At 49.5% G+C, this 24202-nt stretch overlaps 10 protein-coding genes across 10 annotated transcripts; 4 read left to right on the forward strand and 6 right to left on the reverse strand.

Moving 5' to 3' along the window:
- Positions 1 to 387: 387 nt before the first annotated feature.
- On the forward strand, positions 388 to 3039 carry K460DRAFT_428122 (uncharacterized protein; the record flags this gene model as incomplete). The annotated part of the gene is made up of 3 exons (XM_040938283.1): positions 388 to 510; positions 560 to 2990; positions 3032 to 3039. 3 exons carry the CDS (start codon positions 388 to 390, stop codon positions 3037 to 3039), a joined length of 2562 nt encoding a protein of 853 aa, XP_040791343.1.
- Positions 3040 to 4657: 1618 nt separating this feature from the next.
- On the reverse strand, positions 4658 to 5344 carry K460DRAFT_353723 (uncharacterized protein; the record flags this gene model as incomplete). Its single annotated transcript, XM_040931738.1, has 1 exon — positions 4658 to 5344. One exon carries the CDS (start codon positions 5342 to 5344, stop codon positions 4658 to 4660), a length of 687 nt encoding a protein of 228 aa, XP_040791344.1.
- Positions 5345 to 5737: 393 nt separating this feature from the next.
- On the reverse strand, positions 5738 to 7114 carry K460DRAFT_279024 (FAD/NAD(P)-binding domain-containing protein; the record flags this gene model as incomplete). The annotated part of the gene is made up of 3 exons (XM_040928298.1): positions 5738 to 6166; positions 6221 to 6787; positions 6860 to 7114. The coding sequence occupies 3 exons, from the start codon at positions 7112 to 7114 to the stop codon at positions 5738 to 5740; spliced, it is 1251 nt and encodes a 416-aa protein (XP_040791345.1).
- A 1562-nt stretch (positions 7115 to 8676) lies between these two features.
- Positions 8677 to 10564, reverse strand: K460DRAFT_80912 (uncharacterized protein). Its single transcript, XM_040938706.1, has one exon. The coding sequence runs from the start codon at positions 10485 to 10487 to the stop codon at positions 9051 to 9053; it is 1437 nt and encodes a 478-aa protein (XP_040791346.1). The 5' UTR covers positions 10488 to 10564; the 3' UTR covers positions 8677 to 9050.
- Positions 10565 to 10929: 365 nt separating this feature from the next.
- Positions 10930 to 14582, reverse strand: K460DRAFT_428134 (uncharacterized protein; the record flags this gene model as incomplete). Its single annotated transcript, XM_040938284.1, has 2 exons — positions 10930 to 12941; positions 12993 to 14582. The coding sequence occupies 2 exons, from the start codon at positions 14580 to 14582 to the stop codon at positions 11085 to 11087; spliced, it is 3447 nt and encodes a 1148-aa protein (XP_040791347.1). The 3' UTR covers positions 10930 to 11084.
- Positions 14583 to 15579: 997 nt separating this feature from the next.
- K460DRAFT_404054 (uncharacterized protein) lies at positions 15580 to 15912 on the forward strand (the record flags this gene model as incomplete). Its single annotated transcript, XM_040936694.1, has 2 exons — positions 15580 to 15623; positions 15717 to 15912. The coding sequence occupies 2 exons, from the start codon at positions 15580 to 15582 to the stop codon at positions 15910 to 15912; spliced, it is 240 nt and encodes a 79-aa protein (XP_040791348.1).
- Positions 15912 to 16518, forward strand: K460DRAFT_255194 (uncharacterized protein; the record flags this gene model as incomplete). Its single annotated transcript, XM_040927414.1, has 2 exons — positions 15912 to 16002; positions 16052 to 16518. Coding segments are annotated over 2 exons (558 nt in total), but the record flags the coding sequence as incomplete, so codon positions are not given.
- Positions 16519 to 16708: 190 nt separating this feature from the next.
- K460DRAFT_275609 (uncharacterized protein) lies at positions 16709 to 18763 on the reverse strand (the record flags this gene model as incomplete). Its single annotated transcript, XM_040928055.1, has 3 exons — positions 16709 to 18158; positions 18205 to 18337; positions 18394 to 18763. The coding sequence occupies 3 exons, from the start codon at positions 18761 to 18763 to the stop codon at positions 16709 to 16711; spliced, it is 1953 nt and encodes a 650-aa protein (XP_040791350.1).
- Positions 18764 to 19379: 616 nt separating this feature from the next.
- Positions 19380 to 22027, forward strand: K460DRAFT_393776 (uncharacterized protein; the record flags this gene model as incomplete). The annotated part of the gene is made up of 3 exons (XM_040935949.1): positions 19380 to 19820; positions 19888 to 21316; positions 21450 to 22027. The coding sequence occupies 3 exons, from the start codon at positions 19380 to 19382 to the stop codon at positions 21905 to 21907; spliced, it is 2328 nt and encodes a 775-aa protein (XP_040791351.1). The 3' UTR covers positions 21908 to 22027.
- Positions 22028 to 22189: 162 nt separating this feature from the next.
- On the reverse strand, positions 22190 to 24000 carry K460DRAFT_275854 (polysaccharide lyase family 4 protein; the record flags this gene model as incomplete). Its single annotated transcript, XM_040928072.1, has 3 exons — positions 22190 to 23209; positions 23258 to 23709; positions 23778 to 24000. The coding sequence occupies 3 exons, from the start codon at positions 23998 to 24000 to the stop codon at positions 22190 to 22192; spliced, it is 1695 nt and encodes a 564-aa protein (XP_040791352.1).
- Positions 24001 to 24202: the final 202 nt, after the last annotated feature.

Here is a 24202-nt window from a genome sequence, read left to right on the forward strand (position 1 = left end):
AAAAGTGATATACATGTCGCGATGCACAACGAAACCAGGAGATGAAGAGTCTCGAAAAGGTAGGCCGCCTCTTCTTATTATGAGTTCTGGTGGGTACGAGAAGCTCGCTCAGGATGACGAATGTCTGATGCAGTGATCTACGGATAGGCGAAGATAGACGGTCACGTGTGCACATGCATGAGCCTTCCACCTCAGCCTTGTGTGTTTGCAACATCTTCCTGCCTTGACCCTAATACAGTCACTAATCATCATCTAACCTGAGGAACTCTCTCTCGGCTCCATCAAGTAACAAGTTGTCACCAGGCGATCAAAGGTGTTTATCTCAACGACAACAAATATGGACGAAATCGTCCATGGAGAAGCCGAGGGCCGCGATACCTATGGGTTATGACTCAGATATCTGGGCAATCGAAGGATGTACCCTTTGCAGAAGGCCTAGGTATTTTTGTCCCCGTTGATCCGATTTCCGAAGAGATGCTCGCTCGTGCTAGGAAAAAGGCAGAAAAGCAGGTACTCCAGCCTTACAGAATGAATTGAAGGAAGCAACTGACATCTACAGATGCGTGAAGAATATGAGGCAGAATTGAAAGAACGCAAATTGAAAGAGGCTAGGTACAATCCGACAACAAGCAAGGTTAATTACGAAAAAGGTGTCCTGGTTATGAGCGAGTATCGAGACTTTGGCGCGATGTTTCTGTTGGATCGAGCTATATCTTATCATCGAAATGCTGTCGACACCACTTCTGAATCCGACACAAATTACATCAAATGCTTGAGAGAACTCGCGAAAGCTCTCGAGAGCCGATATTCGGCGACCGAAGACCCAGAGGATATCAAGGAAGCTATACAATTATCAACAACATTGCTGAGATTTCTTGAAGACGATTGGCTTGGAAAGAAATACTCCGTACATCTCTCACCTGCAAGACGGCCGAAACAAGGACTTTCAAAGTGGGACAGCCTTCTAGAGTTCGTGAGACAAATGAAGGATACATCATGCCTGCTCTACCAGAGATATCGAACAGAAAATTACCTGGCAGATCTCAGAAGTGCGGCTGAATTACTCGGCTACGCGTGGCGTGTAGTTCGAGATGGCAAAGGAGATGTGGCGTTGCGCTGGGCATTCAGCATATTCACATGTCTTGCACGTATTCGCAAAGAAGAATTTCACAGATCAGGTCAGAAGAAATTTCTACAAGAGTCTTTCGAGCTGATTAAACGTGCGCATGCCCTTGAAAGGAGATGGTCGCGTAATTTCGATCATCTTCTGGTCATGTCCGAAATGTACTATGAAGATTTCAGGAGAACAGGCTCCTGCCGCCCGCTGGATCACGCCATCGAGTTTGGTGTTAGAGCTTCAGAGATATTGCTCGATTCAAGAGAAAATTGGTGCAAGGCCAATCTCCTGTCGCATCTGGGATCTCTCTTCCTAAGACGATCATACCAGACGCGGTTGTACTCAGACACTAGTCAAGGCATCAGGTACATACAACTAGCCCTTGAAATGACGATGGAGAGGTCTAGGGGTAGGGCAGTACATCTCTGGAAGCTTGGCGATGCCTTTAAAGCCCGATTCAAGATGTTCCAGAATGAAGATGATCTAGCAAAATCGACGCAAGCTTTCCAATCAGCCTTAACATGTCACGATCTCAATGCTTATTTCCGCTTTCTGGTTCGTCATACAGCAGTTGATAACTTGGCCAGAGAGGGATCATGGTCACAAGCGATGGAAATGCTGGTTCGGATGAAAGAAGAATTACCAGAGGCCTTTCCGGTTGTTCTCCAACTTGAAGATCTTCAAAACCGCCTTCGTAAAGTGTCAGGATTGGCTTCGTTATCGGCATCAATCTCAATACAGGCACGAAGACCACTCTTCACAGCGCTTGAAACGTTAGAAGTTTTCAGTGGAGTTGTGACCAGCAGAATGTCGGCTACAAAATATCAGGATGACGATCTTCGAAAACATCACTCTTACCTAGCAAGAGATTATGAAACCGCTCAGCAGAATATCGAGGGCTTTCAGTTCCCAGGTTTCGAGAACCATGAACGGCTCGATATTGCTTCAATAGAAAGGCGCAGCAGTATTGATCTCCGACGATTAGAAGAAGCCCTCCAGCAAGCAATCAAAGCGATAAGGCAGCAGCCTAGCTTCGAGTGCTTCTTGCAACCACTTTCTAGGGATGAGATATGTGTTCTGTTCAGGGAAGGCCCCGCCGTATGTCTAAACATCAGCCGCGTGGGTAGCGAAGCTTTTCTCATCAGTGAGAATACAATCGCTGCGATCCCACTACCAGGGTTACGAAGACCGGATGTTGAGAGAAATGTGAAGATTTTGGCCTTCAATAGTAACAGGCGCCGCAGAGATGCTTCTCTATGCCTGGATGAAGAGGATGGCGATGACGGCGACAAGATCAAGAATCATGATCCTAAGTTGCATTTGGCGCTGCTGAACCTCTGGAATCACGCAGTGCAGCCAGTCTTGCAAGCACTAGGACTCCTAAGGCACGACCCCAAGCCCAAACCATTACCTCGCGGAAGGTGGGTTGTCAGTGGCATTTCATCATTGCTGCCGCTCCACGCTGCAGGATCACACATTCCCGGGTCAACTGATAACACTATCAGTCATGTTGTCTCTTCGTATTCTCCAAGTCTTATGGCGCTAGACTCGCTTTGTCGAAAACCTCAATTTGCGATACAAGATGAGAAAGCAAATGTTGTTGTGGTGTCCATGCCAACAAGCCCTCGACATACGCCTTTGGCTGTCGCTCAAGAAGTGGAGACAATTGTGACACATACCATGTCTTGGGCATCCACTGTTTGCCTTGAGCGGCCAACAAAGAAGCGAGTTTTGTATGCATTAACATCTTGCACAGTTGCTCACTTTGCGTGCCACGGTATCGTAGATGAGAACAATCCATTGCAAAGCGGGTTGATCATCGGACGAGAAGCAGAAGAGAAATTGAGTGTTGCAGACCTCGAGAGTGTAACGTGTGAGCATTCTAGAATTGCTTAGCATACTACGAAATATTAGATCTGTAGCTATCTCTGTAACGGTCTTTTCATATTGTAATAAAGCATCAAAGTTGCCATTTTTTCTGGTTCACGGGACTCTGCGCCTGCTTAGTCTCAGTGGCTCCTGCTCCACGATAACGCTTTCTTCCTCCCGCTTTGATCAACTCGCCTCCTGCTTCATAATTTGTCTCGTACGCTCTTCCGTTGTTATGAGATTAGGATAGAAAAGGAAGGCGGCCCTCCTTCATCTGCAAGTAGCTCGCGCTCCCGCCAAATCTTTCCAACGCTCTTCTACTGCACACTCTTCTACTGCACAACTTGCTCACATTGGTGCCCGAAACCATCTAATCTTTACTGCAGATTGCCTTCTCATTCATCGCTATCCTCATTATTCGCCTCCACTTCCGTCACTGCGCGCCCAACTTCCACCACACTTTCTCATCGGCCATGGACTCAACGACCACTATGGACCTCAGCTAGTGCCTAATACTTCCAGGTATGACTTGCTCTTCCGTAGCGAAAGATGAAATCTAACCCAAGAATGTAGGCATTATGTCATCACCGGTCCTCGTCTCGATCCATACTCCTTCCTTCCTCAAAACGTCCCATACACAAGGTAGACAGCGTCCCCAAATACTCAACCTACGGCCTGTCTCCAGAACGGTGACAATGACTGTGGTTCGACTATTAGGATTGCGGTATGCCTGGTGTAAGGGATATTCTGAGGCAAGGTAGGGACCCCCTGCTCAACCCCAGGGAAGAAGATTGTCATCCTTCCGACAGGAGTCCCTCGACAAGAGGGATACTACTTATGAAGATATATGTGCATCTAGAGGGGCACTGATGGGGGGTCGGGGCTTTTCTAGTTTTTCCTCCGCACCCTGCTCAGTCTTTATGGCTGACAAAGAGAAACTACAGGGCGACTCAATCTTTGGATTGTTGAGACAATGGTTTGGTGGTCATCACTGCTAGTACCATGGTTGGAGTGAGTGGTTGCTGGGCTGTGCAGTCCCAGAGTTGCGGTCCCGTTGACGGGTTGAGGGGGCGCGCGTGCGAGCCTTGGTACGCTCGTCCATGAGATGACTGAGTCATATTTCGGTGTTGCGGCCATGGTTAGAAGTTGGGTCAGGTCCTCGCTGGTTGCTTGAATGGGTAATCTCCAAATTTGTCAGGTGCAGTGGGTGCATGGATCTTGCTAGCTTGCATACACTTGTCATAGCGAATTGATCCCGTGTTTGTATTCTCAATGCTGGATTAGATGATCGGAAGAGCCGAGTTTACCGTGGTTCGAGATATGACTCCCCTTTTGGCCATGGTACGTCGTTGTTGAGGTGAATCCCATTAATGAGCCGCACTTTGGCTAAGAGGAGAGCGGATGTGCATGGTCTAGAGCCATGCGCTCATGTCGTTACTCATTCACACTACAACCCACGAATCGCAACGCAACATGTGTATCCCGCAGCCCTACACCATCAAGGGCCTAGTCCCGGCCCTGTACCGTGCCAACAAAGCAACTCAACAACAGCAAAGCCATAACAAACGATGAGAGCAATTTTCTTAGCCATGTTGAGACCTTCTTTGAAAAGCAGGGAGGCGAGTACACCCTTCATCCAGCTGCTTATCGAGTAAAACCTAGCTCAGTACATCAGTCCCCGAGCCCAAAGATTTTGCGTTGGAGGGAAGCGCTAGGTGCTTTCCAAAGACTATCGGTAACGTTGGAACGCGGGGCCAGGCGGGATACATAACATAAGCAGGTGTACGATATAGGTCCTGCGGCTTTGCGGAAGACATTGAGATAAACATGCATGGTATTGAAGTTGCTGAAATAGCCTGCGAATCTTGCTAGTGGCCGCTCTGTGTTCATCTCGTGAAAGGCGGGATACCAATCGGTACCTGGATGAAAGACGAAAAAGTAAGTGTCGGGACTTGCACCGTGAGACATCATGTTTACGTATTGATAGACATGTTTGTGAAATTCTCGCTGGCACTGTCGCGCGTTCATGGCCTCGAGATTGTCGGCAGCGGTTCGCAGAGATTTGTCGATACTGACGCCCAACTTAAGCAGCGCGGACGTAGCGTCCGTTCCTGTGAGCACTTGGTATGACCGGAATAATGAAGCGGATGCAGCTGCGAATCCAACACCTGAGGCAATGATACCAGCGACCACAAGAGGCGTTTCTGCAGACTTAAACAAGGGCTGGAGGGTTTTGAGCAGATTGTTGATATTTTCCTCAATTTTCACGGTCACACTTTCAACGGAATCCCTGCCAGTCTTCTCGATGGCGGCGGCTGTCACGTCTCCGATTTTTTCAATAGAATGGTTAACACCCATGATGCAATCTTTTTGAGATATTTGCTACTATAGATATTCTCTTAAAAGTATAGTAACCCTATTCTCCCAGCCGCTGTCACTTTTTATGCGCCAACATGCCGGTGTTGCGCTACTACTTCTTAAGATTACAGAGCCACTCGATTCACATCCCCCCAGCTACACATGTGTTGCATTGAATGAAACTGCTTACGTCAAACGGCGGGCGTATTGTTAGAAAGTAAAGGCCAAGGTAGGCCTACAATACCTTGAACAGGTCCACCGGGTAGGCGGCGCCATAAACCCGGAGGCGACCCGTCCCCATGGCCCCAGGGAGGCTCTTAACTAGCCTATATATTGCTCTGTAGAGTGGATAGGACGTTGAAAAATAACAAAAACAACAAATCGTCATTCTATCTACGATTTCTCCTTCAAGGAAGCTTTCGCACTCTCAATATGCCCATCCAGGTCGAAGTTGTGGATAAAACTCCATCGATCCGTCAACGCATCATGCATCTTCACGGGATCCAAGTCAATGTCGTCAGCAATGCCACTTAAGATGCGCCCTGTCTGGCGACTCGACTCGGCAATGCGCTGTGAGCGTGGTCGACGAACGGCATCATACGTCTTGAGAACTTGCTCGACTTCATCTGGTGATCTGATCTGCTCAAAGAGCGTACCGAGTATCACGGCATCTTCGAGAGCGGTAGCGGCTCCACTGCCTTGCCAGGGTGTCATGGCATGTGCTGCGTCACCGGCGATACACACACGTCCTCTCACGTATGTTGGTGCGTTGGTGTGCTCATACTGTGCGAACACCGCTGGGCTCTCTTGGTCAAGCAGGAGCTGCACATGAGTCGTCAGCAATCGTACGCAGGAGGCGAGAGAACAACAACTTACATCGATCATCCCCTTGGCCACAGGTCCGTCCAAACAGCTCGCGAACGCTTTTTCCATGTACTCGCGATCGATTGGTATCCGCCTGGCACCTGACGTATCTCGATTGACCGATGTGCCAATGCACTGTACCATCTTTCCGCCCATGATGGAATCATGAATAAAGATACCACCATCACTAACCCACCCGAACTGCCGATTCTCGTTCAATATCTCGGCGCCTAATTTGGCCTCAGCTTTTGGATACGGCACCATATTCATCGCTCCAGCCCAGCCCGCAGCGACGGGCTTGACAGCCTCATGGTTCGCACCAAGAACATGTGCACGAACCGATCCATAGATGCCATCCGCGCCAATAAGCGCATCAGCGTAAGCCTCAGACCCATCTTCAAACTTCAACAGTAAACCTTTCTCCTGCTTTTCGATCTCCGCAAGCTTCTTGCTCGCATGCAACCGGTCTTTCGGAATCGGCTCCAGCAACTCATGCAGCAGCGCTGCACGATGCAATATCTTACCCGGTTTCTCCTCTGCGACATCGATTACTTTCGTGCCTGCGTGAGGTCCAGCGGCCTATACATCCGTCAGCCTTCCTCCCTCTCTAATGTTCAACAAACAATAAAGGATTAACAAATAGCAACTCACGAGCATGATCCTCGACGAATTGATCGTCACAGCACCTGCCCGCTTGAACATCTCCTCCGCATCAGGCACCAGCTTACCCAGCGCCCGCTGCGCATTAATCGCCATGCCAATCGCCATTCCCATTCCCGAGAACCCAGGCGCAGATTCGTAGACAGTGACTTCGATATGGGCTTGCTGATGTAAGGCCCGTGCAATCGCTGCACCCGCGAGACCGCCGCCAGAAATGGCGATCTGGATCTTTCGTGTTTCCGCCATGGTATTTTATAGACAAGAAATTTGGAGTGGAGAGTGCGTGTAACAAGTGCTGAACCCACAGATTTATAACATGATTAGGCGAATTCGGGGCTAGGATTGACGTTGCGGCATTTAGCTTGTTTTGATGCGTGGGCGAGGTAGTGCTGGTGGGAAGGCGGGGGTGGGAAGAATGCTTGACTTCACCCGGACTGTGCCGCAAAACGGAGAGATTTTAGAGCGAGGAATTACCTACTAGGATTATCGGCAGATGGTGTCAACGAGTCATTCGTTTGTGACGTCTATTTGGATTATCCCTTTGCTAGCTGATGCTTGACTGGAGCAGCTAGCTTAATCATCTTTATCGCAAAACTTTAGAAAGACATGCTCTCAACAGACTATCTAAATACTATACAAGGTTACCAGGAATATTTTTCTCCTTCTCAATTTGCCCACATCTCAGTACACTTACAGCCGCCAGTCAATCACTTTCAAAACAAGCTGTCAGCATCCAAAAGCTGCTCTGTTTGTTATCCTTTTGCAGCCTCCCTTTACCTCTAGTCTGTGGCGACGGATGATCCAAATCAGCCATTCCATACCACTCATGTTTTTATTCTTTGCTCTTATCTCTTTCCTCCAAAATATTTGAGTGCACCATATTTAATTGGGAAGAAGTCGACACGTTTTCCTCGAGTACTCTTGCGCCGGAAGTATATCTCTCCGCATCACCGTGGTCCGAGCGGTTCGAATTGAAGGGGATTAGACTGCAAACGCTGCGGGGGATGAATAGGCCGTCCATCCTGCGGAAGAGTTAGTTGAGTGTTGGCAGGCACACGGCGATGATAGCGAGGCCGGCTTCGAACATGCTCCACAAGATGAATCTGATTACGAGGACTGGAAAAGGTCAGCTATGACATGTAGGAGAGAAGTTGTTGTGACTTATTAAGACCATCCGCGGTGAGATATTTGCCTGTTCAGTCGTGAGCATGTCGTATGAGTGATGGTGGCATGTCGGACAATATACTTTTGATGGCTTGTTGGACCCGGATGGAAACTATCATACGAATAATGGAACCAGGTAGAGCACTGGTTACTGTTAGCTCTAAGGACTGTTTCAGAAGCATCCGAATTTTACCTGAAAGGAAGGTATTCGTGACAGCCTGGTACAAAATGTGGCAAATGTCGCCTATCCAAATTGCTGTCACCGGTCATGCGCACCTAGACTGGCCAAGGAATGAAGGGTTTGCGTCATCATGCGAGTCGCTTCCTAGGACACCATACCGCTACCACATCAATACTCGATCATCCCATGTCTGCGAATCTGCGATCGTGATCTCTTTCTATTATCGAAGCACCAGACGCTTTTGAGCTGTGCTGTGCTCAGTAACTGGTGGTGCTAAAGCTCCAGCAACGCGAACAAACCGAGCTAGGCCGGGGCAAAGTGAATAGAAGGTACCTCCTATGCAGTTGCTTGCGCGCTGGAATCATTGCTTATGTAATCCGTAAGTCTTTATTTTGCGTTCTCGTACCATGGTTGGGTAGAGAAAGACCGTTAACAGTAATGCGGCGGGGCTGAGCTGCTGAGACCTTGTACAGATTATGTTGCTGGGATACCCGATCAAGAACTTCGAGAAATGGCAATTCGGACAGAAGAAGTAATTTTCAGTGTCCTATAGTCGTACATGGAAGAAAAGAGTTCGTTCTACAGTTATATCCTTGTTGCTTTTAAACCTTCATCAACCACAACAGTACAATTTCAAATATGAGCACGTGAGACATTCGGGATTACACCACATATATGGCAGTGCACCGTAGGTGACATATTCAAGCTCGTCTAGGGTAACATAGACAAGCTTTCTTCGGAGCGGGGCGGGGCTTCACCTGGAGAGAGTTGACGTACACGAACGGAGGGAGGTGTATGCGCACATGTTTTGCGTGAGGAATCACAAAATCAATTGATTTACAAATCCTTAGCAACGGCTTCCAACGACTCTTTGAAAATGCTACACGCTTGACTCAATTCTTCTTCGCTTATAGTCAGCGGCGGGATAAATCGCAGCACGTCGAACACTGAGGTGCTGAGGAGAAGCATGTTCCGCTTGACGCATTCTTGAACAATTTTGGGCGCTAGCTGCGGCTGACTTTGTGCGGATGAATCGCGTTCAAGTTCTGGGTTCGAGAGTTGCACACCAACCATCAGTCCTTTCCCGCGAATGTCTTCGATCAAGTTACCAGCTTTGGTATTTGACGACTTCAGGTCGTTTAGGAAGGAGAAGATCTGTTTGGAGCGCGCGGCAACATTATCGAGTATCTGTTCTTCACGGAACGCTTGGATCGTTGCTGTTGCGGCGGCGCATGCAACCGCGTTACCCGCATATGTGCCACCCATTGATCCAGGCTTTTGGCGATCCATGAGCTCCTTGCTGCTCGCAATACCTGACAACGGAAAGCCATTGGCAATGCCCTTGGCGAAGACAAGGATATCTGGCCGCACTCCAGACTCCTCCATAAACCACATGTGACCCGTACGACCCATGCCACACTGGACCTCGTCGGCAATAAGGAGGATATTGTTCTCGTCGCAGATCTTCCTCAGGTCGTGCAGGAACTCTGGAGGCGCAGGAACATAGCCTCCTTCACCCAGAACCGGCTCTAAGATGATGGCGGCAGTGTCTGAGGGGGATGTCTGCTGCTGCAGGGTGAGCTTCAATTGAAGCAGTGCCTGTTCTACAAGTTCGTCCGTGGGTGTGTCTGGAGAAGCACCGCCAAACTGGCTGTAGTATGGAAAAGCGGTCGCGAATACACCACTCATCAATGGGCCGTGACCCTCACCGTATATAGTCTTGGAGCGCGTCATAGAGGCTGTCGCATTGGTGCGGCCATGGTAGGAGCCCTGCATGACGATGATGTTGGGTTTCTTGGTCGCGGCACGGGCCAGCTTTACGGCTGCTTCAACTGCTTCGGCACCCGAGTTCCAGAAGAAAATGGTGTCGAGTGACGGATGCGGAAGGATGGGGATTAGCTCTTTGATGAGCGCGATCTGCGCAGAGCTGAAGCCAATGTTGACCTGGGCGTGGGTAATCTTGCTGCATTGTGCGGCCGCTGCAGCGCTGACTTTGGGATGGCAATGTCCGAGGTTCACGACGCCAATTCCAGCTGTGAGATCAAGCAGCTTGACGCCCTTGTCAGTAGTTATAAATGTGCCCTTGCCCTCGTCGAAGACATGCTTAGTGAGGCGGCCGATGCCCTTTGCAATGTGTTGCTCGCCAAAAGCCGCCGTGTCCAGGTCAGAAGACGCTGGTTGTGTGGTAGAAAATGACCGTAAGGGCACTCGAACAGGTCGCCCAAGGGTGGGCGCAATGTTGCGCAGAGCTGACGAGCAGCCTCTGGGTATCATGGCGGTGGTCTTTATCGTAGTGGTAATGGTGCTGTTCGAGGTAGAGGTGAATTAGGTGTTTGCGGGCGGCTTGACACGGACTGACGTAAGGCTTGTCAGCTCTTATCTCCGATACTAAACGCCTTACACGCGCTTGACTTATCTCGTGATTAGACTTCCACAAACTAAGAAATCCTTGCATCAGCAATAATTACGTAACTGATCATAACGCGTACGAATAACTACCGGCGCTTTTACTTCTTCTACAACATCAAGGCAAGGTTGGATTATTAATCCACAATATATCCGTCTACTACCCAGCTTGCGCCTCGGGATAAAGAGTCATATTCAGATAAAGCGAAGATATGTACTAGAAGCTACATTATGTTACCTAATAGGTTCATAATCATCAAATGATATTAAGATCTCTATCTTTGCTCTTGTACAATATCGATTTCATTATGGGTGAGGCCTTAGTGTGTAGAGACTTCAGAGACCTAGATGCATCACTATATAAACAAATGCACGTGCGGGCATGACCAACGGAACACTAACATGCATACCAAGCATAGAGGCTCATCATGTACTCTGCAATTCGAGCTCCAAATTTTCGTCAACTTAAGTCACCGAGAGCTCCGCGATCTCCGGCGGTTTGACATCGACCAACATACGATCCCGCTTTTCCCGTGCGATATCCATGTCCTTCTTCAGCATTCCCCGCCACTCAGCAATATCCCGTACCATATCATTCCACTCCGACGGCATACAAAAGCGCGTGCGTGGTACGATTTTGCCTGCAGACAACTCCCCTGTTTGGAAAAAGCTCTTTGGCGTTTCGGTTACTGTTGCGATGTCATCCAGGAGTGACTCGGGATAATCCGACTGCATGTCGACGTCGATGTAGTCACTTCGTGGGAAGGTTATGCCCACTGTGCTTGGACAGTGCTCTATTTTCCACTGAATGAGACCTTCTAGCCGTTTGTGAGGCTTTGCTGATGCGGCGCAAGCTAATGTCCAGTGCAAAACAGTAAGTATTGCTTTGGGTGGAGGAATGCTTTGTCTCGCCCGCTCTGCACCAAAAAGAGTAACAAGACATGGAAGGTGGATTTTCAGAAACGGGTCCAGTTCCTTCTCTTCCGTGATGGATATTAATGGTTTATGCTCTGATGTCGCGAAAGTCTTGATCTGGTTATATATGTCCCGCTGCACCGACAAGGTCATAGCCTTTGTGATGACAGAATTCGATTCATCTGTGGCCCAGAGCCAGTTCAATCTTGAGACTAACGGCAGCGCGGCAATGATACTGTACTTGAAGAAGGGACTAAGTTGATCGATAGTATTATTGGCATGGTTGGATACTCCGGTCGAGATGCTCATGTCTGTCGAAAGGATAGTGCGGTGATGGTCCACGCCGGTGAGAATGACCAAGTGGCCATCTTCGGGCGGCCCATTGGCCTTGGTGGGCTGCCCACGCAAATTCTCTTCGTCGGCGTCATGCTGGTGGAGTACGAAACTCACTAAGAATCGTTGTGCGGGTAGAATACCGCATAAATGGGCGGCCAATGATTTTGCTTGTTTCCTTGCGCTATCAAGTCCCATGCGATACCACTTAGATCGCTTCATGGAAATGGCTGAAATATGGACCTTGGCATTTCCAAATTGCGTCTCTTGTTTGATAAAATCGACAAACTCATGGCTTGAGGCAAAAGTCCTTGCTCTTGGTACTTCTTTGACTACATCGTCTAGTTCAACCGTAACTGGGAAGACGGAGGATCTGATAATTCTTCTCAAGGCGCCGTCGTCCTTAGAACCAATGAACAAGCTTGAATTACCGTTCGTTGCAACGTCAGAGAGCCATTGCGGGTCCCAAAGATGGCTCGTAGTCCTGATACCGGCATCGAAGTATGAAAATTCGTTGTCAAGAACGATGACTGTTTTGCCATGGTACGCAGTGGTGATGGGGCATAGTTCCTCAGAGTCATCTTTCGGTAGGCTGAGAAGGCCACCATTCTCATGCACGTTGCATATGTCAACCTCCATCATCAACTGACCTGTGACAAACAACTGAATTGCTCGTGACTGCTTTTTGGTAGTATTTGGGTTCATTATGAGAAGCATCTTCGCATTAGGCGTAGGATTATATGCGTTGGAAACCTGAATCTGAATTGTCTGGCTCTCAACAAGGACAGTTTCCAACATATCACTAGTCGGATCTTGAAGAGGGCTTTCAATGTAGATCTCGAAAGTTACCCAGAACTTTCGATGACACTGAGCAGTAGACAGGACGTAAAACTGCTGCTCCATAGAGACAGCGTCTCTTGGCCGAATGCTCGGCAGACGCCGAATGACTTCCTGGTGTTCACTATCGTGGATTAGTCGACCGAAACTTAATGGGATTGTTGTGCGGATCTCCACAACGCGTTGTTGACCTAGATGATCTAGCTCTCCCAGCGGACGATGACCAGAGTTTTGGATCTAGAATATGTTAGTTAGGAAAGGTCAAGATGGCCTGCGCTTCTCAGTTACCTCACAATGGACCACACTGACCGCACCTTGAGCAACAGTACGCAGATGCTGGAAATCTCCAAAGGCACATGGATAGCTTATGTCAATCTCCTTCGAGAATTCGAAACAAGGCATCTTTCGGTCCAACCATGGGATATCTGCTCTTATCCTCAATGTATCCTTGGCGGAGAACTTGCATCCGGGCGTTAGGGATCTGCCACCCTTGAGGGTTCGCTCTTTGATGCGCACTTTGATGGCCCCCGATGTTGAAGCGGTACCACCAACAGGAATACTTGTCGGAAGAAAGGCTACGCCTCCTTCCCCACTCGGTACCTTTTCGAACCAATCCGAATTACTTGCTAGGGTGACCGGGATCTGGCAGGTTGGTGATGGCATGCCTCCAGAATTCCGAACCCTAATTCTTCGGATAAATACGTGCTCGCCTGGTTCAAACACGCCATCACCGTTCTCGTCTTCCACCTCGAAATCCACGAGTTCCAGTGACCAGACGGAGTCATACTCTTGTATAGATCCACTATCACCATGAACTGCTATGTTTACAGTTCCTGACTCGCCGGGCTGGCCAGCAGACAATAGAGTGGTAATTTCTGTCCCATTTTTGCCGTCTTTTCCGTCGAGTCCTGGGTCGCGCGTGAATCTTTTGGTTATAGGTTTCACGTCACATCCTGCACAACGATCCGCGGAGCCCCCTCCACAATGGCAAGCTTCCCCTCCCTCTATTCTTTGACTTTGCCTCAGAGCATTGTGCCTGATAGCTACTTGTTGCATCATCTGTGGCAACGTATCTCCCCGAACTGTGAGTGCCCCTAGTTGTGCCCTAAAAGCGCTGCTACTCGCATTCGCTCGTGATCCAGCCCGGGTCAAGGCGGATGAGACGTGGCCTATGGTGGATTTTGGGACGTAGTCATCTCTCTTGATGCAACTGTCCGTGCAAAACGGCTTGTAGCCCACGATATCTTCCCATTGCCAACCTTGTCCTCCAATACCTCCTTTTCCGCCTACCCCAGCTTTCCCATGACATCCTGGTCCGCCGCCCTGGCCACCTTTTACATCACATGAAATGGCCATGAGAAGATGGAGGTTTGACTCACGGACGATAATATGAAGCGCACCACCAGGGCCACCATCAGCACCATTTGACCCTTGACCAGCATCCCCTCCCATCCCTCCATCTGTCCCATCTGTTGCGTCTGAAGCTTTAGAAGCTCCGACTCCGTCCGTGCCGTTATAGCCATTCTGGCCGTGGCCGCCATTACCGCCACATTCCCCATTACCACCGGTTGCAGTGAAAAGAATATTCCTTCCAACGGGAACTTCTGTGCTTTGGGGATGTTGATCTGCCGAGCTATAGTTGACGCGCTCTACTCGAATCGCACCTTGTGAGACGTTTGACTCGAAAAGTTGAACAGCTAAGGTGCCGCCGGGTCCACCTCTAATAGCCCTAGGTGTATCTTCTCCTGCTTGCCCGTTTCTTGTCCCTTGCCAACCTCCGCGTAGAACTAAAGCCAAAGATTCTTGCCCCGGTCGAATACCAGTCCTTTTTGCTAGCACCATTCCATCTTCGCCGTCGACGGATATCACGGTGTTCATCTTTTTGGGAGAAGAAAAAGTTATAAAGCTCAGAGAGAGAAGAATACGTTGTAAAGCTCGGAAGCTCTCTGTGAATCGTAAAAGCGGTGTTGCGATATAATAAACGATGCAGTACCGCGACGGTCGGCCGCAGAACCATGGAGGTGAGTCCAGTCACGTAATAGCGATGATCTTGTTGGGTTTCGAGCGAAGGTTTTTTCATGACCCATTACGCCTGCTCGATCGGGCTTTCAGACCGACAATGGCAACGCTGAAAATCAGGGATAGTCAGATTTGTTAGAAAAAGGAAATAAAAAAGTGGAAGGGTTAGCGAAGGCTGGGAAACACGCCCAATGGAGAAGGTTCCGGTGAGCAATAAGTACACTGATTTGTCCATTGCCCCGCGGAAGGTTGCGAAAGAATGGCAGTTAGTGCGGCTGGGTCAACACTCCGACCTCAGCCTTGGGGCGTGAAAGAATCCAGAACATGCCGCGGACAGCTGTAAGCTAATGAACTCCTGACAAGTGTCACTAATTCTTCGATGCTGCAGCAGTGTAACAAAAGAATTCTCTCGGGCATGTACTATCAAACGAGACAGATACGCACAGACAATGAAGTAAGAATTCAGCCAAGCATGGTTACCTCCAATCTGCATACGACACGACTCAATGACCCTGCACTCTCGTCCCCGGTTATGGGATTTAGAGATATTGGGTTACGGTGTACAATTCCTCAACTCTCGGCACTTCTTGGTATCGCCAGAAGAGGTCGTCTCGGCCTAGTGGATCTCGCCCCATGACTTACCAGGTCTGAACTGAGATAAAGATATCGAGAGCGACAGGACGGAAGCAGAATTCTGCGCAAGCTCCTAAAAATATGATCAGACCTCCACGTCGTTACATACCCCGAGCTCCGGACAGCCTCACCGACACGATAGCGCTTTCGCATACTTCCACAGTTTCCACAATAGAACAGAGTGTACACTTATCAGTGCCATATTTAGAAGCCCTTCAAGACAATGTGTACGGCGCCCACGAGTTACGGGAGCAATGGGTCGGCGAAGTGAGGCTCGAGGCAGATATTGCCCGAGCAGGGCGAAACGAGGCCCTTCGTGAAGCTCGGATTCAAGCATCCCGGGAGACTGAGAGTCTGCAGCAAGAACAACAGAACATTCGAGACAGAAAGCTCGCGGAACAACGACAGCGTGCTACTCAGTGGGAAGAACGCCAAAGGAAAGAGAAGGCAGAAGCACGTCGTAGGCAGGAAGAGATTCAGCGTAGGCAAAGACAGGAAGAAGCAGCCCAACGTGCGGCCGCTGAAGAGGCCGAAAGAAGAAGGAGAGAAAGACTGAGGCCTTGCACCGCGTGTATGGACGAACATGACCTTGCCCAAATGGTGAGGACGCATTGTAGCCACTGGTATTGTCGAGAATGTCTAAAAGGTGAGAGATCTCAACCGGCATGCTCGTTGCTCAACTAAGTGAACTTTAGCCGGTCTAGAAGCATCACTAGCTTCTCGGTCCATCTTTAAATGCTGCCTTGAGCAGATCGTTGACGTCAGGCTGTTCGCTGACCTCCTTACACCCGATTTTGTAAACCGTTACAACCTCTTAGTCCTGGAGCGCGCAACGCCAAATCCAACGTACTGCGCTCAGCCGAACTGTAGTGCCTTTATACCACCAGATAATTACCATGGTCCAGATAGTGCTCGCTGTTCCCAATGTCGCCAAGACACTTGTAGGCATTGTCGTGCAAGTGGCCACGCCCCTCTTGGATGCACATCGGATCCGAGTACTGAGCAAGTTCGTAAACTTGCCGGGGATAAGCATTGGATGACCTGCCCAGGCTGCCAAACTATGGTGGAGAAGACAGAAGGATGTTTACACATTGTATGTGAATGTAAAACCGAATTTTGTTATCGGTGTGGTGGGATCTGGACAAAGTGTAGAAGTGATTGCCGAGAGAGATGATCTTGATAGACATTTTCCTAGGTTAAAATCATTGACAATGATTGTGTAGCTTATGCAGCGTGATACTGCTTGAAGTTAATCACGATTAGCTTTTCCTCGAACGCAATTGTCATATACGTTCTTTCCATACCTCAATTGCTACTCATCGCATCACTCCCACTTTCAACGCTCCGAATAGCTATCGAGCCACAAGCTTTAATGTCTGGCTATTCATCTCTAGGCTCACACTTGTCGACTTTGCAATATCCTCCATAGAATGCCTCCCAACCGGTTTAGCTTCATCCATTTCCTGGTTTTCCACATCACAAAACAGCGTCGCAAGTATCGAACTCTTCCAAAGCCTCTCACTCTCAACTCCTCGGCTCTCGATCTGTACTAACACCAAAAAGATGGCTGACAATCCTATCATAATCGCAGGAAAGGCAATCCACGGCCATCTAATTTGCATGCACGTTGTCGTATACCACATAGTTCCATTGACATGCTCAGCGGACCCGTTCAAGCCGTACGCTCGAACTACGGCTGTCATCGCAGTGGTTAGGTTACCCATAAACTCATTCGTGGTATCCATCGTCATGTTGCTTTCTAGGAATAATTTGCGCAGATGAATTGATCCAGAATTGCCGGCTCCAGCTTGGTTCCAGTACAGTTGCTGCTTATTAAATATTCCTTTCAAATATTCTCCAGTTCCTGATGCGGCGGCAAGACCAAAGCTCCAAATACAGTCTTCAGGATAGTACCATAGTTTCTTTTCGACGTCTGCAAGGTCAGGACTCATCGGTGAATCGTCAACGTTTGCCGAAGCCACCTGACCGAGACTGGACCCAGGAGTATCTTGTCGATTGCACACTTCTCGAATGCCGTTCCTTAGCGTGTAGCTAGTGGCGCGTTTCCACGGGATGTCCCACTCGTTGTTTGCTTTGTCGGTAACCACCGGGACCAAGTTGTATCCTATTGGGATGCTTTCTAGTAACTTCTCTTCCATAACTGTGTTTTTAATGACGACTTCATATGTGTTTAAGCTGGGAAATATTGAGCAATTGATAGCCGTGTAGCTGAAGTCCTTAGCACTCCGCCTGAATATCATCTGCACTATGCTGAGCATACCAGAACCGTCATGACTTCCAGTCGCCAAAAGCCAAGGGCTGGCACCAATTAACAGTCCGATCTCACTAGAGTTATAACCTACAGGTGAAGTAAGGTTCGCCCAAAATGCTCGGCCTGAAGTGTTGGTAGATCTATCGCTCCAGGTTTCGTTCGTGGGTATCTCGCGTACCAGCGACGTAACGTCCTCACAGGCGTAACTTATTCCCACGGACGAGAAGCTTGCCCCGTTAGTTGATGGGAAAGTGCAGTTTCCTGTGGTGCAGCCATGAGAAAGCACACTTGTGCGATCTTCAACTGGTTGGATGATTCCGATCTCGATTCCAGCGGCCATGGGGGCAAACACGTCATTAGTAATCGGCCCTTTCCGACGTCCAGAGCGAAGATAAGAGTTTGTTTTCGCTACTCCTACTGCCGCAGCTCGGTCCGGTTGTAGACAGTCACTAAATTGGACCAGTTGCTGCGAGGAAAATCCAGTCAAGGAGGCCATTACGGTGACGAACGCGCCTAACGCCGCAATCCAACTTTCATACATAAGCTGGAATTCTAGAAGAATGTACAAGAACTTACTATGGTCGTCTTGGACTAAGGTTAATCAGCAACATGATAGAACCCCAAGCACCACGACTAGCGCTATCGAATCGCTCCATGTCATTGAGTCTCCGTGCTTTGCGAAACCACTGCCACTTCGACTGACTTATTCCTGTCTTCCATTAGTGGGCCTATCGAAGCGAAGCGAGTTTGTGCTACCCGACACACCTTCAGCAAGCGCCATACCAACGCCGGCTCGCATTAATAGCGAGAAAAGAGAGACTATTGAGTTGATGGAGACAAGCTGTGGCCACTTCGGTAGCGGCTTATCTTGATGTGCTAAGAGTGTAGCAATAAGACCCAGAAGAGACAGAAAAGCGAATATGCAGCTACAAGTTTCAGCAGTCCAGCTCTTTCTCCATAGTGGCACCCAAAGGTGGACGCATCGCGTGCCAATCCGACCGAAATAGCTTGGTATGTGGACCAGAAACTCGAATAGCGATGCCAGAAGTCTTTTCGGACGTGTAGGAGACTTCTTCGAGAGAGCAAAAGGCTTCTGGGGGCCGACGTATTCAGTCGTCGATATCGGGGTGGTCATCCTCGGAGACTTAGCGGAGGAGCTCTCCCGTGGAACACCATCTGGTGTGTTGGTGCGCTGCTCATAGCGTGGCTGGAGTAGCGGCCGCGATGTCATTTCGATCTGCTCCATGATTAGAAATTGCAAGTGTAATGCGAAGAATCGAGGTTGTATCCTGCGCCTTTGAGGATTTAAGTAGCAATGAGCAGGGCTTTCGATTGCTAGAGCTGAAACGTTAAGTAGTACGAAGCACCGCTGTAAAGGTGTTGTGTAGCACGAATTTCCTGTCCGCATAACCTGAATTCTTCCAATCATTAGACATTGTCTGTTGACGTCGAGGCTTGCTACTTTCATCTCAAGGCAAGGCGCTCCATCACGTCTCACGCTCATCTGATCCCACAACTCAGCTCGATCATGATGGGTAGGTACTCGTAGAAAGGGTTGTCATCTCAGCCTGAGCAGGGAAGCAACATGGGGGCGGCTAACGCGTGCAGTAGTGTGATTGGCTGATCTGTGGCACGGTGCTACGTACCGCTGGTAGAGATACAGTAAGCCTCAAGCAACAATGTCTTACCCGAACCCTACGCGCCCGCCTTCCTTCACCGGCTAGAACGGCGTCTACTGCTCTAAAGTCGATATGAAAGAAATCTTCTTGACGCAAGGTTGGTGTCCTCACCAAATTCGTCGACTACAACAGGTCTATACATTAGAAACTCTGACCTACCTCAGCAGCCTTGACCGTCGCGGCTTCCGTCCAAACAACCACGATGGATGCGCTACGGCAGCCCGATGCATCGCTAATAATGTGGATATGAAGAACTACAATACCGCGCACACGCCGTCGTGCTCGAAAGACTGTTCCACACTCGCTGTTGACTATGCAGCCGTCGTCGCTATTATTAGAGACGGCGGGGTACCCCTTGTCAGCATACACGTTGATCCAGCATCAGGCGTACTCGAGCCAGTCTTCCATCTACGTGTAAGACCTCGACTGCCTTCCACTCGCTACACCGTTTTGTCGCATGTTTGGTTCGATGGCCTCGGTAATCCCTCTGCGAATGCCCTCCCATCGTGCCAGGTACAGCGGCTTTACGCACAATTGAGCTCCCTGCCACGGGACCATGAGAGCGGTGTGGCCCACATAGGTCCACTGGAGATGGACTGGTCGCGCCAAAGCTTTGTTCTTCATCCTGAACGCCAGCCCCCAGCCCCCAGTATTCTGGATGGATACACTCTGCATCCCAGTCGGCGATTCGGAGAAGTCATTGCGAAAAACGGCCATTAATCAAATGGCGTCCATATATGCAGCTGCCGTTCAAGAGCTAGTGCTTGATTCGGAATTGCTGCAATGCAACGCCAGGGTGAGTACGGCAACCGAGTCACTCGCTCGCATGGCCTGCTCGGCGTGGATGACGCGCAGCTGGACGCTGCAAGAGGGCGTACTCGCCAGAGAATGCGTATTCCAATTCGAGAATCATGCCATCGATCCTGTACACGAATGGTGTCTTCATGGTCCAAGAGATCCCTATCGAGCCGTGACGCACAAAGCCGTTTTTCCAGATGTTGAAGATGTCGCTGGTTGGTCTATCTATAAAGAGCTGTACAACAACTTCTGGGATACACTTCATCAAGACTGGAAGAGTCGCTTTCGACGAGATCCGCCAACTCCTGCAGCCTACAAAGCCGACGGTGGGGCATTGGTGAGTATCGGCGGTTTCCGTGGGAGTCAAGCAGTCGGGAAGGTCCACACGCTTCCGGCTGCTGAAGGTCTACTGAAACGCGGAAAAAGTGGTCTCGACAAGAAAGACCATTTCACGATGGACCTCGGCGATGAACACCGCTTGAAGCAGCTGGTTGATACTTGGAACGAGCTAGCACATCGCTCAACCACAATGCCTGAGGATTTACACGTGATCATTGCTAACTTGCTCGACTTCAACGCTGACAGAGTCATGGAGATAGCGACACGTGCCGAGCGTATGAGAGCGATGATTCTTGGTTTCAAGCTACTTCCTGTATCGCTATTCTGGAATACCGGATCAAAGTGGAGAGATGAACCGCATTCGCTCGGTTCTTGCAATGGGTGGATACCAGTCGAGCCAAGCAAAAGCAAACTAACACTGCTTCCTGTGATGAGAGTCACCCCACAGTGGCTGCATCTGGATTTCGAAATAGGTCGAGATGACAACGCCACAATGCCACAAGTATTGTTGCTACAAACTAAGCCTGCCATCGACACAACCACTTTCATGTTTATGGACCCCAGAAGCCGAGTGCATTATGGTGTAACGCTATACGAAGATCAACATCGCGCGGAGCTCGAAGAACGCATTGCGATCGATACCTCCTTTTGTCTAATCATCGAGACGCCTCTGCAATTAGCAGTTGACTATGCGACTAGAGGTGCTATGTATAGTCGATTGTCTGGTCCGCTTGAAGATCAAATAAAGGAAGTGCAGCTCATCTACTGCTTCCCGATTGATATACGACGTATCAACACAGCGCTGGACATATCAAAACATGTGCCACAGGTCGAATACCTCCCCCCCAGTACGAAGGTATTGGTCAAGTACGGTAAGTCGCACCACACTTCACATTTTTGATAAGCTCTCGCCTTGGGTGAGCGTCTCCTTTATGTAATCCTGTTTCACAAATAGGAAATAAGATCGTGGAATGCTTCGGGCTCCTACTCACTGACTCTTACTAGATCCTATTGACAACTCCAAGCCCTTACCCCGACGTTTGAACAATGGACCATCCCTACAAGGAGCTGTTGCCGTGATTATACTTGCTCCTTTATCAGCAGTGGCGGCCGTTGGATGCTTGTTTGCCTTTGTTGCAATCATAGCTCAACCCCCGCATACCTTCTCGTCCTCCGCAAGAGGCCTTCTGATCGCATTCTTCGCACTGGGCCCTGGTGCTGGTATATTGGGCCTGGTTTGGTTACTATTCATGATGCCGTTTATTTATCGCAAGTGGCTTTTGTCTTTTAACAGCAATTGGGCGGACAGCGATAGGAAGGGCTGGTGGGGAAAGTATGTGCGCATGGAAAAGAAGTTAGGAAGAGTAGAACTGGGAGTTTTCGAGTGGGTAGAAAATATAGTCAAGAGATGGAAACTGACCGTGGCCCACAGGCGCCGCAACGAGACAATTATTCCCGCTTGAATGCCAGCCATTGCAAGAAATGTATATCCAAGACATGTAAGGCTCCTGTAGTATTCCCACCAAGCGACTACTGTGAATGCTGTACATAGTTTTGCACATGTATAAAATCCCACAGCCCGGACTATGTTCCTACCCTGAGTAGAGTGAAGACTTTTACGTTCGAGCAGTTGGTAGTGGAGTGTGTAGGGCCTCTAACTTGAACGAAAGGCGGGAAGTTTTAAGTGTGTGGATAAAGTCCTGCTGGTATATTTCTTGCCTTTTTAAGTTTTTAATCCGCAGAAATTATATACCTTCCAACAATATGCTGTCCCAAAGCCAGCCACGCCACTGCGATGCCTTTTCCACCTTGACGTCAATCCTATTATCACCCTGCTTGAGCCCCTCTTTCGTAACAGGGAACTCCAATAACCGCCACTCGCCCGCTCGCGTCGCTCCACGATACGTATCTTGGCTATTCACAAGACTAGCACTCGTGATATTGCCGACTTTTACATTGTTGAGCAAAACAGTCGCGCTGGTACCCTGCGAGAAGCCTGCAAGCGAAACAGTCAACTTAGCAGCAGAGGGAACGGCCTTGACAGGGAAGACGATACTCCACGTTCCGTTGAGAGCCTGGCCAAAACACCAATCCGCTGCCTTGCTCGTGCCAACGGTGTATGTGAGGTTCGCAGGGCACTTGGAGATGCGGCCGTGTTCGAAGGGGGTGGGGCCGCTGAGCTTGAAGCCATCGGTCTTACGGTCGAAGTCACCGATTTGGAAGATGCGGTCCTTCTTGTCGGTAACCTTCCATGTCAGATCCTTGAGGTTGGTGTTCTTTCCCTCCCGAATGACGACTTCGTTCTGCGTGAAATTCGTAGTCACGTCTGCGATCTTGCCGCCGTTTCCCCACGCATAGAGCGCATACGTGCCAGTGCGAATGTCATGGATGTCAAACTTGCCATCCGAGTCTGCATAGGTGGTGTAGTAGTAATCTTTGCCTTGATCAAGCGTAGAGAGGTTGGAGTTGTTGTCACCAAGGAAGACGGCTGCTCCCGCAGCAGGTCGTCCATCGCTAAGAATCAGCTTGCCCTGAATCTTGCCTCGGGACTGGTATGCCTTGTCTTCAAACCACTTGTACGGCCATGCGCCTTCCTCTTCCTCGGCGCGTTTTGCTGCATCGTCTTTTGACCCGTCGTTGAGATACCACAGCCAAGGCCCCCAGACTTTGCCGTCAGCGAAAACGTCGCGGGAAAGCGCTTGGTAGTGAGTTCCGTGGATCATGTTAAGCTGTACTGCGTCGCCGGTCTTGGATTCGCGATGAACCTAAAATGGTGAGTCCCTTATCTCCGTTCCAGAAGGCATGTCACATACCATAAGTTCCTGCTTCAATTGATCACCATTATAATAGTCCTTCCCAGGGTTGAAGTACCAACTTCCCACCTCGTCACCGTACACACCATAAAAGTCCATATCCCTAACGAATGCGCTCCAGTCGTACTTGGTGAGGAACGAGCCATCGGCTTTCTGCCATGTTTCATCCTGCACGTTGGTTGCGCCACGGTACTCATCGAGGGCGGGAAGCACACCATCCTTAATATTCGTACGGCCACGCGGGAAAGAAGCGTTATCTAGGCGCCAAAGCGTCCTAAATTCACCAAGCGTGGGAAGCGCGTGGTTGACAAAGTACTGGTATGCGCCTGGAAGGTCGTCGTAGATCACCCAGTGGAAGTCGCCCTCCTTGGCGGTGAACTTCACGTTGATCCAGTCGCTGCCCGAATCTGCAATGACGGCGGATGTCCAGTTGAGGTCGGAAGCAGCTCCATCTGTGATTTCCATTAGCCAATTGCTTGACGAACAATGTCCTAGTTCTGGAGCGATGCATGCTACTTACTGTAGCTCACATAATGGCCAACCGCCTTGCCAACCCTGTCGCTTCCCTTGTAGAAGAGTTTATTTGCATATTGTCGGTTCTGGGTAACATTCCAGATCTGATTCCCAAGGACCCAAGTCGAGTTTCCAACCTCTTTCAAAAAACTTTTAGGCTTCTTCGCGCGCTCCTCCACTGGGGCGGCTACAGCAACGGCAGCGAGAGCGAGAAACTTGAGGACACCCATTGCGACGTAGCAATGCAAGGCGATGTGCAAGTGTGCTTGGCGATGGAGACATAATGGCGAGTGTTCCTCGAAAATATATATGATGACGGACGTGCCCGTGTGCAATAAGGATCGTCCTGGCTGTTCGGCGATGGATACCCCGAGCCCATTAGCAGATTTGGGGTCAGCGGGGTATTCTGGGGTTAACCCCGGACTTTTCGAT

Source organism: Cucurbitaria berberidis (genome assembly GCF_010015615.1).
Source record: "Cucurbitaria berberidis CBS 394.84 unplaced genomic scaffold K460scaffold_2, whole genome shotgun sequence".
In the NCBI taxonomy this organism is placed as follows: Eukaryota; Fungi; Ascomycota; class Dothideomycetes; order Pleosporales; family Cucurbitariaceae; genus Cucurbitaria; species Cucurbitaria berberidis.

Coding starts and splice junctions, on each gene's coding strand:
- K460DRAFT_80912 (XM_040938706.1), bottom strand. CDS start 10,487: ATGATACCCAGAGGCTGCTCGTCAGCTCTGCGCAACATTGCGCCCACC.